The sequence below is a fragment of the Vipera ursinii genome (genome assembly GCF_947247035.1).
Source record: "Vipera ursinii genome assembly, chromosome: 2".
Taxonomy (NCBI): Eukaryota; Metazoa; Chordata; class Lepidosauria; order Squamata; family Viperidae; genus Vipera; species Vipera ursinii.
The window spans coordinates 253,561,694-253,576,977 of NC_139513.1; the positions used below are offsets into that span (position 1 = coordinate 253,561,694).

At 35.3% G+C, this 15,284-nt stretch overlaps 1 protein-coding gene across 1 annotated transcript in view; it reads left to right on the plus strand.

Moving 5' to 3' along the window:
• The window catches only part of KIAA0825, a 173,168-nt gene extending 160,392 nt beyond the window's left edge, over positions 1-12,776 (plus strand). Inside the window, exon 19 of the mRNA XM_083354585.1 lies at positions 9,783-12,776. Within this exon, the coding sequence (XP_083210711.1) occupies positions 9,783-9,894 (112 nt within the window). The 3' untranslated portion in view covers positions 9,895-12,776. The remainder of the gene's footprint in view (positions 1-9,782) is intronic.
• Positions 12,777-15,284: the final 2,508 nt, after the last annotated feature.

The window sequence follows — 15,284 nt, forward strand, 5'->3', positions numbered from 1 at the left end:
ATCATACAATAAATGTACCTAGTAAAATATGCTTATGTGTAATCACTCTTAGCTGGAAAAGTGGCTGAAAAAAACAGAATATAAGAACATTAAACTCAGACAACATACAAAATTGTTTTACATCCACTTTCATTATTTGTCTCTTTAACCCAGGGGTATTCAAACTTGGCCCTTTTATGACGTGTACTTCAACTCCTAGAATTCTTCAGCTAGGCATGCTGGCTGAGGAATTTTGGGAGTTGAAGTCCACAAGTCATAAAAGGGCCAAGTTTGAAGACCCCTGATACTTTGGCTTTCAAGGTTAAAACAAAATCCTATCTTACATATAACAGCATGGGCAAGAAAGCTGGGAGCATTGCTGGGCTTCAGTTATATTTGTGGCTTACTGGCAAAATGTGCCCAATCTTATTAGTAATGTTCTTACTCTAAGTAGTGAATTCTGTAGGACACATGGGTATAGCAAAGGCAGATAACCTAGTCCTCATTTTTCCTATTTTACTGAAAAGTGTTATGTGAAATCCTTCATTAACTAAAACGATCACGTTCAGGAGAAATAAATATATATGTATGGTTACATCTGGTCATGATCATGTTGTGTGTGAGATTGCAGTCTGGAGATTTGCGTAGAATAGTAGTGGTATATTAAATAATAGAATTGAAATAAATGCTATCAATATTAGTGGCCAAGAAAAAATGGTGAAACTAAGTAATAAACTGCTTCAAGTAATAAGTAATAAAAGTACTAAATGCTTCAAGTAATAAATGCTTCAAGAACATTGACAAATGGTAACGTTCCAGAAGTAAATTATCCAAATGGAATCATGTTAAATTATATGTGGGTGTGATTTGCTTATGGGATGGCTTTCAGCTTGTTTAATGTGGTTGTACAAACTGCATCTGTGGAATTGGAAATATATCATTGGAATTCAGAATTGGGAATATAGTGTTATAAAGAATACATAGCAAAGGTGACTACAAAAATGATATGGGTATTAGTTTCTTAACACTAGTTAAAATTGTTTTGAATTATATCAATTTAAAAATTATATTCTCAAAACCTGTGATTCTGAGAAAGAAAATTGATCATATATTTGGTGGCTTAGAGAAAAAAAGGGAATAGGCTTGAATTATAGAATTGTTTGTATGAATATTGAAGTGAAGGTTGGTTATGGAATGTGAGAGGAATATTAGGTGATGGAAGTAAAGCATTTTTATTGATTATGCACATCATGTTAATGGCTCTTAACAACTAGACAGATTTTCTCCAGGAGGATCTGTCTCCAGCCTGGTCCTTCACATCTTCCAATAGTGTACCACCATCTCGGTAATTTAGTCCATCCCACATTCCTTGCACTTTTCCCTGCAAAAGCGCTCTCCAGGGTGGTAGATCTTTACATTGTATGTCTGAGGCATGATAATTTGAGCTGATCATTTGTGTCTTGCGTGAAAAATTATTTTTTAATAATTGAGTAATTATTTTAATGCAGAAAATTAAAATACAAACTCCAAAGGAGAAAATATTGAGATTTTACAAGAAAAAACAAAATGTATTAGTTATTTTATCTTTATTTAGTCTTTATTTAGAACTCTGCATTTATTTATTTGTTCAATGATTGATTTGTTTTCTTGGTTGCCTGCATGATTCTGATATTTGTAGATATAGACACAACACAGCATATATCTTCTTCAAGGCCTTCATTGTTAGCTTACCAGGTATTAGTCTCTGGTGTATTTCTTGATCACTGGTTCATTTAATGTTGACAAATGATCCTAAAAGGCAGAAGCTATTTTCAGTATGAATTCTAGGGTTGGTTGCTGTACTTGTTGTTATTAGTTGGTTCTTCTTTATATTTAATGTTAGTCCTATTTTTTCCATAGTATTCTTTAAATTTAAGTTTTTCTTTTCATCTAGCAGAGTAGTATCTTCAGCATATCAGGTAATATTTCCTCCAATTCTGCTTCATTCAATATATATTCCATATATAGGCTAAATGTGATGGAAGTAAAGCAAGCATATGCAGTGAAGACATTAAATATTTGCAAATAGTTCAACACTGGGCAAAGTATAAGACAAAGTTATGTGATGTCCTCTCAGTTATCTAATATGTTTATAAATAAATTTACAAGACAGTTGGTAGTAATCACAGATGTGGATTGGTAGAGAAGAGAAGAGAAGAGAAGAGAAGAGAAGAGAAGAGAAGAGAAGAGAAGAGAAGAGAAGAGAAGAGAAGGAAGGGACCTTGGAGGTCTTCTAGTCCAGTCCCCTGCTCAAGTAGGAGAACCTATACCATTTCAGACAAGTGACTATCTAGTCTCTTCTTAAAAACCTCCAGTGATGGAGCGCTCACAATTTCTGAAGGCAGCCGTTCCATTGGTTAATTGTCCTCACTGTCAGGAAGTTTCTCCTTAATTCCAGGTTGCTTCTCTCTTTGGTCAGTTTCCAACCATTGTTTCTTGTCCTGCCCCCTGGTGCTTTGGAGTATAATTTGACCCCCTCTTCTTTGTGACAGCTCCTCAAATACTGGAATATTGCTATCATGTCACCCCTATTTCTTCTTTTTCTTTAGACTAGCCAAACCCAAGTCCTGCAGCCATTCTTATGCTTTAGTCTCCAGGCCTTTGATCATTTTAGTTGCTCATTTTAGAATATCTATGTTCTTTTGCACACAGATTATAGTGTGTGTTATCTGAGAGGCTGAAAGTTTTGCAGGTTGATTGTATGAAATCTGAATTGTATGGATCTAAACATTTGATAAATAAAGATCAATGTAGCTGTGTTTGATAGGGAAAATGAAGTGAACAATTGCAGGTCATACAGAAATGGCAAAAAACATATAGCCTTAAATTGTGACAACAGATGTTAAGACCACAGACAATATATCACTTTCTATCTATAGATTAGACTAATCATCTTGGTCCTCTGTATTTTATCCAGTTCTAGATATTGCCACACAGGATTGTGTTTAGAAGACAGGTACAAAATAAATGGCTTGGGAAGAACAACTTATGGTAAATGGTTGGAGGCAGTGGGTACATTTAGCCTGGAAATGAGAAGTTTGAAGACATGGCAGCTGTCTTCAAGCATCTGAAAGGCTGTCATGTAGAAGACAAGGCAGAATTTTTCAGAGTTGTTACAGAACAGAAGATGTTTAAATTACATGGAAATATATTTTGGTTGGATGTCAGGAAAATTTTCCTAATGCTATGAGCAGCTCAACAGTGAACAGACTGCCTTGGGAGATAGTGGACTGTTATTCAGTGATAAGTTTAAACAGAAATTGGATTGCAACTGTTAACCTAATAGATTCCCGCCCTGGATTACTGATTGCTGTAGATAATTGCCAAAATCCTTTCCTTTTTCAAAATAAAGGAATTTTATCAAATTACCAAAACTAATACAAATTTTAAAAAAGAAAAAATAGTGCAGAAAATAGAGGTAAACATAGAAAATAAGAATATAGTAAAGAAAAAAAGGAAATATATAAAGAAATTACTTCTCCCTTCATTACAATTATAAACAATTTCAATAAACTATCACCTTCTCTTAAAATACAAAAAATCTCTTCTTCTCATATCGTTAAAGACTCATTGTTTCAGTCCTGATCAGCAAAAGTCCATTAAGGGTCACCAGAAATTTTTTAAAAAATCTATTTTTACCGTGATCAAAGAAACGAACTTTATATTCCTTTCTTTTGCATTTGACAATCTTGATTTTTAGTCCCTTCAGATAAAGTGCTGGAAGTTGATTTTTTTCATATTTTCCTGTCCCTTTTCACAAAATTCTGCAAAGCGTTAGTGTATCTCTTTTGTAAATCCATTATACGAAAATTATTCAGGCCAATCTCCTGGTTTGTTGTTTGTATATCCTTTTTAATTATTAAAATGTCAGAGTTTCATTTGTATCTCCATATCATTCTTGTAGCCTGGCATTTTAAACTTTTAAACTTTCAGATCTTTCTGAATCTTATAAGATTATACTTATGACTCCTTTGTAATAACTTTTAACCTTAATCTATCTATAAAGGCAAACACTCTTCAAATTAAATGAGTCCAGTGTTTACTCTGTATTAGTATGTACAATTTAAGTGTTAATAATAATAAAGTTGGAAGGGACCTTGGAGGTCATCTAGTCCAACCCCCTGCTCAGACAGGAAACCCTATACCATTTCAGACAAATGATTCTCTAGTCTCCTCTTAAAAACTTCCAGTGTGGGAGCATTCACAGGTTCTGGAGGCAGGTTGTTCCACTGCTTCTTGTCCTGCCTTCAGGTGCTTTGGAGAATAACTTGACTCCCTCTTCTTTGTGGCAGCCCCTGAGATATTGGAACACTGCTATGATGTCACCCCTCGTCCTTCTCTTCATTAGACTAGACATTCCCAGTTCCAGCAACTGTTCCTTATATGTTTTAGCCTCCACTCCCCTGATCATCTTTGTTGTTCTTCTCTGTACTCTTTCTAGAATCTCAACATCTTTTTTACATTGTGATGACCAAAACTGGATGCGGTATTCCAAGTGTGGCCTTACCAAGGCATTGTAAAGTGGTATTAACACTTCATGTGATCTTGATTCTATCCCTCTGTTAATGCAGCCTAGCACTGTGTAGGCTTTTTTGGCAGCTGCAGCACACTGCTGGGTCATATTTAAGTGATTGTCCACTAGGACTTCAAGATCCCTCTCACAGTTGCTACTATTGAGCAAGGTACCACCTATACTATACCTGTGCATTTGGTTTTTCTTGCCTAAATGTAGAACCTTACTTTTTTCACTATTGAATTTCATTTTATTAGATAAAGTCTGTCAAGATCCTTCTGTATCTTAAGCCTATCTTCTGGAGTGTTGGCTATTCCTGCCAGCTTAGTGTCGTCTGCAAATTTGAAGAATTCCCCATCTATCCCCTCATCCAAATAATTGATGGAGATGTTGAAGAGCACAGGACCCAGAACAGAGCCCCTGGGCACCCCACTACACCCTTCCATGTAGATGCAGTTCCATTGGGGTCCACATGCTGAGTACGGCTGGTCAGCCAGCTATGAATCCATCTGGTGGTGATGCTGTCTAACCCACATTTTTCTATCTTATCAAGTAGTAGTTTGTGATCTACTTTATCAAATACCTTACTGAAGTCCAAGTAAATTATATCCACAGCATTCCTCTGGTCGACTAATTTTGTCACTTGGTCAAAGAATGCAATAAGATTTATTTGGCATGATCTGTGTTTGAGAAACCCATGTGACTTTTGGTAATGACTTTGTTTGCCTCTAGGTGTTCGCTGATTCGTTGCTTGATTATCTTTTCCAAGATCTTCCCAGGTATTGTGGTCAGGCTGAAAGGTCTGTAGTTTCCTGGATCCATTTTTTTTTAATATGGGAACTACATCAGCTCTTTTCCAGTCGTCTGGTAGTTCCCCAGTGCTCCAGGATCTTTGGAAAGATGATGAAGTGGTTCTGATATCACATCTGCCAGTTCCTTCAGATCCTTGGGGTGTAATCCATCTGGTCCTGGTAATTTGTTCTTCTTCTTTAATTGGAATCTTTAGTTTCTTCTGATTCCCTTTAATATCCAACCTTCAAATTCTAATCCTAATGAATTTTAAAGAATTTTTAAAAAGCATTTTTGCAGCAAGATTTATTTCAGTTAATTCCAAAATCTTATTTAGAATCCATCGCATCCTTAGTCTATTTGTAACTTGCCCAAATCAATCACCCTTTTACTGTTTATACTTCTCCTATTTTTTTAAAGTCTTTAAACTTGTATTTAAAACTTACTTTCATAAAGATTGAAGGAAACTCACCTGGTGTTTTCAGACTTGTCGATCCAAAGATTCTTAATAGTTAAATATTTGTATAAATAACTGTATATCAATATTAATAAAACATGAAGTCTAAATTAACAATAAATAGTATATCTATTAAAGCAGGGCTTTTCAGCCAGTGGTACGGGTACCACCTGTGGTACATTGGCAATTGGTATGCGACCATCCTAGAAAAGTAGCGGGGGAGGGGAATGAGCTGAACTGGTAGCAGCACCACACAAGCCTGAGCGAGAGACGGATGGAGCTGCAGGGCTGCCAGGGCTCAGCAGAAGCGCCAGGATCAGCGCCAGGCTCCAGCTGGAGCTTGGTGCTGATCCTGGCGCTTCTGAGCCCAGAAGAAGCGCTGATCAGCTGGAATGTTGCAGCATCTCCAGGGTCTTGTGATTTACATTCAGATGCTTGGCAACTGATTCATATTTATGATTGTCACAGTGTCCCAGGGTCATGTGAAGTGACCAAGACCTGCTGCAACCACCCAGCAGAAGGGGGGGAATAAAAACCAAACATCCCCCACCCGACCCCCGCTGCCAATCCTCAACAGAACTGCTCACAACAATGAAAACCTCGGACAGGAGGAAGAGCGCCACCGGGCGGGCAGGCAGATATCTCGCTCGCTGTGACTTGGGGGGCACTTTTTTCAGTGCCATTGTAACTTCGAACAATCACTAAGCAAACTGTTGTAAGTCGAGGACTACCTGTACTTCATCACTTTTTTCCTTTTTTTTTTTTGGTCATCATGTTTTTGACACCGTGCTAGGTGACTGGTGTTACTCGGATGTTGCCATATCCTAAAAGTGGTATAATGGGTGAAAAGGTCGAAAAGCCCTGTATTAAGGTTCCCCTCCTGCAATGTACACTTGAAATTTAAGGCTAAAATGGTACATCCAAACAATTCTCTTACTGAGAAACCCTACCCAACTATATCATTTTGGTGAAAGGTAGAGCAATTGTCTAAGGTAGCAGTTTTGTTCCTCTAACTTTTTAAAAGTTGACTCTTTTCATTTCAAGTACATTTTTAAAAAGCAAATTTGATTAAATTATTTGGATTTTGGGGTTTATTTCATATAGTCCATAGTGGCGTATTGTTTGTGTAGTCTTCAGAATGCATTGCTTAGCATGGGTTTTGAAGTATGGGTTTGTGTCCAAATTCATGTATTCTATTGATGCTCTTCTGTGGGATGCAGATGCCTTTGTGCGAATATATATGAACATACACACCCAGCTACCATGCAGACAACTATGCAACTGTTCTAGAATTGGTATCTAAACTTGGAATCAGGTACTCCCCCAATCCGAGAAAAGATAGAATTCTGAAAGCCAATTTTACATGGATTTTTATCATGGACATTAAATATGACATTACATTTTCAGAACTACAACCTATACATATCCAGCTAAATCTTTAACTGTACCGTCCATACAGATAAGAATATTGACTTGAACATCTCTTATAACTTATTTTCCATTTCTATATTTTTCACATAGTATTGATATTTACAGTACTCACATATGTACAGCAATAGAACATGATTTTGTTCTTTAACTATAAAAGAAAATAATTACAGAATGTAATTCCACCCCAGCTCATGATGTTAATCTGATTCGTATGAGTACAAGATTTAAGCATATGTGCATGACTATAAATTATGACAACATTAATTCTACAATTTGTATGAAAATAAAATTGTCTGGGATAAATTTTCAAAGTTGTTATGATTGTTCTTTTACTCATAAACAAAGTATTCCATACTGTCACTAAGATTTGGACCAAATTATTACATATTTGGACAGCAAATTTAATTTAATCTTTGAACGTGCTAATGTGATCCTAAATAAGGTATGTGCCAGTTATAAATAGACTTATCTGAAATTCACATTGTTGTTAATTTGGAATAATATAAATTGAAAGCTGGCAATTCAGCTCACAGAGCCAGGATTTTAAAATGAACACATTCATCTAACTTGAACTGGTATGTGATCAGATCTTGCCAAATGATGCTGCCAAAATAGTGTGATATATTTTGGATATGCTAATAAAGACATTTCTATTGTGGACATCTCTGGAGCTTTCAGTACTAAGTTCTGCTTTTTATTCAGATGAAAATAACTTCTTGGCATCTGAGTTTCTTATGTCTGGATTTCTTTAAACGTAATAATGCAATTACATCTAACCAGTATGCAAATTATACTTGATAAACCCCTAGGTTTTCATTTTAGAAATCAAATTTTTATCACTCAAATAGCGATAGACATTTTCAATAGGTATAGAAAACTGTTACTGAAGATGGACCTTTCTTACTGAACTGAACTGTCTTAAGATTATTTTTAAGTGGATAAACAGCTTGTCATGTAAGGAGTATCTCAGTGCCATATTTGTGTTACTCAATTTCACAAAATTTAAATGTTTTATTTTATTTTTTCAATGTTTTATTTATAGTTTATGTTATATGTAAAATAGGAAACATCTTATTAAGATAAATATTTCAAATTAAATTTGTGATCTCAAAACACCTGAGTCATAAATTCATATTAAGGTTACTAGACATGTGGGATTCATTCTTTGTGATACACCATGGAATAGAAAAAGAACTCTACCTATTAAATTAATGTATTTCATGTGAAATTATTGGAAGATATATGACATATCTGTTTGTATTTTCTGACTTTATTATTCTTATTTTCTGCTTTTCTCTTGCATCCTTTCCCCCACTTTTCATGGGTATATCAAACCTCTTACTCTAAATTAACATTCAGAACATTTGGATGAAATCTAGTTTTCATACGATCAAATGCCCAGATTCACCTTGTAGGGAAGATGGGCGGAAATATTTTTAAATTTAATTTGTTAAATAAATCAGATATATTTAATACATTTATTAAAAATAAGTAAACAAATGTACACAGTGTGAATTCCAAGTCTGTCCATTACCAAAACAACAGACAGGTGGAAATTGTCCCTCCCACCCAAGAGAGAGAGTTACTTCAAGCCCTGTACATAGAACAGAAAGAAGAGTACAAAATTGAACATTGTAGTATAAACAAAACTTGAAACAAAGCAGTCACTGAAACTATTTTGTAATGGCTTATTTAGCCTTTTCTTCATAAATCAGAAATTATTTTGTCTTGTATCTTTGTATTCTTCTGTCTGTTCAATCCAGCTTGCCCAGAAGTCTGGCAGGTTATATACAAGTATTTCCTTGTTGTTCTGCCTTGCAGCAATGCATTAAATAAGTGAGAAAAATATATGCATTATTAATAAATTGGTAAAATGAGTACCCAGAAGATTATATCTCTCACAACTATGCTGGTGTAGCTAACATTGCAAAGGTCAGAAGCAGGTGAAGTTGAGCAATGTGCAGAATAATAATGCTAAACATGGACACTTAGCTGACTCCTGTGCAGAGTTTTAAGCTGGCTGATTCTGGAATGAGTAACCTTTGCTTAATAATGACAACTCAGAAAAGAAATGCATGGATGGAAGTTTTTTTTACCACTTATATATCTTCCTCTCTCTATATTGAGATATAGGTTTCTAAGACATCCCTTCTGTCTATAATTACTATAGGGATAAGAGGCTTCTAGTGCAGTCAGAGATGTAGAGGGCTCAGAATCTTATTATTTGTTTGCTGATAGGCACCGAAACACATAGGAACAAATTCTGGTCTATTTTGTTTACATTCCTTTTATAATTTACAGCAATAGCTCTATAAGCTAGTAAATAGATTCAAAAGAGAACCTGAACATAATAAAATTGAAAAATTTACAGAATGAAATATTCTGAGACTTTTTAAAAAAAGTATCTATCAGTGCTAGATTTGTAAAAATAAAAAAGGTTGCACAAAAATATAAGAAAATTGTAAGCTCAGTTATAATCTAATAATTGTAATATGTTCCCATAATACAATGCTAACAATAATTTATTTTTATTCCAGTGTGGCTAACATAAATACCTCATAAATTTAATTTCAGATGGGAGATGAAAGAGAAAGAAACTCTGAAAGAGGAAGAAAGAGCGATGCTAGAGAAATTACAAAAAAATTACCTCACACCACCTTCTCTTACCTCAGAAGATAAGGAATAACAGAGGACTTGATAAGAAATATCTTTTAGTTATGCATTCTTAATGTCAAATAGATTTTTCTGAAAGATGGCATTCAAAAAAAAACCTGCTACAAATTTTGTACACATTTTATTGTATTGGTATTTTCTAGGGAACAGCTGCATCTTGTATTTTATAAATGCTTTTTTAAAATTTTCTCCTAATATTTTGTCACATGCAATATGAGAAAAAATAGTTTTAACAATTCTTAACATAATAGTAAATTATATATATATATATATATATATATATCTCACAGCATAATATACTAAAATCTACAGTAGAATGCCTGTGTGTGTGTGTGTATGAAAGCATATCTTAAACATGGAGCTCTTCCCTCATCTCTTCTATGCTCTTAACTAAATATTACTATTATAGGTTCTTTTCTGAGTATTTTCTAGAGAGTTGCATATGTGTTACAAGCAAAAGTAAGAATGATAGGTGAATTGCTCTGCTTGATTTGCTGGCATTGCCATTACAGTAGTCCTTGTTTAGTGACCATTCAGTTATGACAGTGATCAAAAAGTAACTTTGTGATTAGTCCTCATATTTACATCTGTAAAGCAAAGGAAAGATGAAGTACAATCATAAGTACAGTCACAGTTTCACTTAGCAAATGTTTCATTTAGCAAGTTTCATTTAGCAACCAAGTTGCTGGTCCTGGTTGTAGTTCCTAAACAAGGACTACCAGCATAGTTACACTCACACATGTAACTGCTTACTTTTTACATATAGTTCTCAACCTACAACTATTCATTTAAACAGTTCAAAGTAACAACAGTACTGAAAAGGTATTTCCAACCGGTCATCACTCTTACGACCATCGTAGTATCTCCATCATCAGTTGATCAAAATTTGACAACTAGTATGTAGTTATAATGGTTGCAGCATCTCAGGGTCATGTGATCACTATTTGTGACCTTGCCAGCCAGCTGCTAACACAGAAAGTCAATGGGGGGAGCCTAATTCATTTAACAACCATGCAATTTACTTAACTGCAGTGATTCACTTAACAACTGTGATAAAAATGGTTGTAAAATTGACTATGACTCAATTATGTCCCTAATTGTGGTCATAAGTTGAGGACTATATTTGTGTGTCTATATTTCTGTATATATTTCTGTATTTTTTTAACAAGAACACAAAGGAGAAAACTGAGAAGATAAAATATCACAATCCACCTTTTGGTCATATTGAAGAAATATGCACATCAGATACTACAAGGATGTACATCTCATATTTGGAAGAAATTCCCGCTCATGGGCTGTCTTTGTAGAAAGATAGCCATATGCGGCTAGACACACCTTGACTTTATTGGAAGAAGATTTGAATTTATTTTTTCTTCTGACGAGAAACTGAAACCTTGGAGTAATTCTTATTTGATAATGGTTGCTATTGGCATTTAAGAGAATCATCAACCTCAATCAGCTACTAAATAACAATTTTAAAACTATCAAAATTCTACAAAATGAATATAATTTATATAGAAATGACAGTTAAAACTACACTGCACAGCCTTGAAGCCCTTCTGACCTTAGAAACTAGAGATTTTAAAGTTATTGGAGATGGCCTTTGGTTAAGGTCACAACCTAAGCTATTATTAACAAAAATTAAATATTTCACATATATATTTGAATAATCTCCCGTAAATTTGGGATATCCTATAATTCCCAATGAAAGGCTCCCAGTTTTAAAGAATACAGGTAGTCTTTGGTTAACAATGGCAATTGTGACAGGGATTTCCATGACCAAGAAACACTGTCATAGAGCGCGATGCCTCATGAGTGTGCCAGCGAAAGAAATTGCAGCAGTTCTGGCTGCCTTTGTTAAGTGAAGACATCACCTGGCTGCCATTTGCCTACTTCCTGCTGGTTTCCATATTGACTTTTTTTGTAGGCAGCTGGCAAAGGTTAGAAAAGATAATCACATGACCCTAGGTTGCTGTGATATTACAAGCTAGTCCTTCAGATTGTGATCATATGATGATGATGCTACAATCAAAGTTAAGTACATGGTCCATTCATACTTACAACTCGTTCAGTGCTGTTAATATGTTTGTAAGGCTTGTAAGGTCACTGAACAAGTGGCCATTAAGGTTCATCAGTAGTAAATGCATTTATTATAACTTATAAACTTAGCTTATTCAGAAAAAAATATCCCTAGGGTCTGTAGGATCCTCACAAGATGTTTACAAGGTGTTGGCTCTCAGCCTTTTTTATGCTGAAGACATTAAATTTTGTACATACGTTAAGGGCTTGTCCACTTGTATTTCCATGTTGCTTGGATATTATTGCTATAGTGAACCAAGTTCTTCAAAGGCAGTTAAGGATTAAAGATGTTAATATTTTATTATATCATGTTTAGAGAGGTGTAGGATAAGAGATATCTTGCATTTAACTTTAAGACAGATGATTGGAAAGGGTGCTATTTTGCCCAATGTTCTTCTTTCTCTTTTGCCTTAACCTATCAATCATTTCCATTAGACTAAATATTTAACAAAAATATTTGGAATCTCTAAGGTGAAGTCTATTATGAAACAGCTCTCACATCTTATAAAAGCAAAGAATTTCAACTTTTAGTGTATATACTGATGGAAATCAAGAAATCATAATGAAAAACTTAAATTAAGTTGCCTGGGTGAGATGCTTCTGTTTCTGTTTACAGATTTTGAAGATTTCCAGCTATATATTCAGGAAACTTAGCTAGATTTCTCCTTTGCAAAGAGTGCTACAGCTGCGTGCTTTCAGAGATAATTCATACTCACAATTTATATTCATGTTTAATTGTTGTTAAGCTATTATGATAAATAGTTTTATATATGGATACAATTTGTTATTATATATCATCTATTAAACAAAAATCTTAAATAATTTGACCCATTTTGGGTTCCTTTTATTTTAACACATTGTGTATTTATGTCAATAAATCAAAATATATGAGGTCACAGCCCCAGACTGCATATAAAAAATACAAGGTATAATACAATGTATGTTATAGCATGCATGATAAAAGGATCTTTAATCATGTTTAATCTATTTTGCTGTCGGCAACATACGAGTTTTACAACTATATACAAATAACTGCAGCAGCAAAAGTTATCTTGAGATCTAAATATATTAGTAATCCATTGCAAATGTCTTAATAAAAGTTACAGTATAACAGATTCAATATACTCATCTTTACAAGCATAAAGCTTTTCAGCATAAACTATTTTGCACTATTTCCCTCTAATGCTGCTGATGGGAAAATATTAAACTGCAATATTTGCAAAGGTCTTTCAAAATGTATTTATAAGTTGCTCCAAATGTAATACTAGTTTGATATAAAATGTATATTTTATATCAAAGAATCCTTTTTTGAGAACTAGCATTGTTTTATCGCATCTGAAGGCACATTTCACTTGAAAATCCACTTGTAATTTGTCTTTTATTGGGATTTTCTAAGAGGAATAATATTTGAGTAACGGGGTAAGATGTAACAGACCCTGGGGATAAAAGTGAGTTTTTAGCCGATATCTGGACACACCTAGCCATATTTTGGTTTTTATAAGTTTCACCTCCAAACATAGAATAACATTACTCACACACTTTCTTACCTAGAATAACTTCCTCTGGACTCTCTGGTTCCTCAGCTAACATATGGATTTAACTCAGCTCTATTTAGGAACTGTAGCAGTATTTTAGCTTCAAAAGGAGTTGGCACATACTACGTGTTTCTGGATAAAAAGACCGAAATCCTCCTGAAGTCTCTGACCATTCAGAACAACGGATAGTATCAGATATAAAAGTATCAATTCTTTTAATCCAAAGCACAAAACCCAAGTACTTAAAACAAGGGTGTTGTTCTATTTTGTGTTTTTTTTTTAAATTTTTTATCCCATTTATATCCTGCCCTTCTCTGAAGACTCAGGGCAGCTTACAATCTAAGCACAAATCAATGTGCTTAGCAATAGCCTTCATTCTATGTATATGCCTGCTTATTAGGGCTTTCGCCCCCCCCCCAAGCGGCATTATTAGAAAGTCAGCTTATTGCCCCCAACAATCTGGGTCCTCATTTTACCGACCTTGGAAGGATGGAAGGCTGAGTCAACCTTGAGCCTGGTGGGATGCGAACCTGCACTAATTGCAGGCAGCTGGTGTTACTTAAGGAGGCATTAGCCCACTGCTCCACCAAGGTTAAGCAGAATTTTTTGAAGTCCCTCAGAAATTGCACACACATTGTTTTCTTAAAGTTTATTTATAATGAATCATAATCATAATAGTAAAGTTGGAAGGGACCTTGGAGGTCATTAACAAGATCATGCTAAGAGTATAATGGGATGATAATGAACTACGTATAGTTACTGAATACGCTCATTATATCACAGATGAGTTAAATTATGCTAATAGAGGAACACATTCCAAACCCAGTATGTATGAACAGTATATAAAAAGATTTTTCCTTTTGAAGGGGTCTCTTATCTTGTATGCAGGAGGGATTTCTTTTTTTACTTATGCATATATAAAGATATTAATATACCTTTCAGCTCAAATCCTATTTTGTCAAAGGCACACCGGGCTAAGAACCATTAACAAATTTTCCAAGAAATACAGCCTCTTTGCAGCCTCCATACTTAGGTCACCAGATCTTCAGATGGCAAAGTCATGTCTTCAGAATCTTGGGAAGGCCAGCATGTTCGGGATATTCTAAAGCAGAGGTCCCCAACCTTTTGAGCACCAGGGACCAGCTCCATGGAGAGAGCTTTTTCTGCGGACTGGAGGGTGCGTGGTTTTGTGTGCTGCCTGCATCTTGCGGATGGGGCTTTGCTTGTTTGTGCGGACCGGTTGCTGGCATGCCGCAGCCTGAAACCAGTCCACGGACTGGGGGTTGGGGTCCCCTGTTCTAAAGAGCACGTGCAATGGCAGAAAAGACTTTTCTCCTGGCTCCTGTCACATGATGTTCCTTTGTGGATAGGACCCACAACATGCCCTTCCAGATGGGATGTGATTGGAGAGGGGCGGTCCCTCACATGACCCAGCTCATGACGTGGGGCTTTATAGATCATTACCAGCATCTTGAATTGAACCTGGAAGCAAACTGTTAGCCAAAGTAGCTTGCAGAGTAGAGGTGTAACATGCTAATATACTGGCACTTATAACTGCCCATGCCACTATATTTTGTACCAGATAAAACTTCTAAATGTTCTTCAAGGGCAGAAATGGATGTGTTACAGTAATCTATGTGGGAGGTTACCAGGGCATGAGTTACTGAGCATAGGGCTTCCTGGTCTTGGAACGGATGCAACTAGTGTACAGTCCGAAGTTATGTAAAGGGCAAAGACTATCTAGCCACAACTGCCATGTGTTCATTTAGTAGGAGTCTTGAGTCCAAAA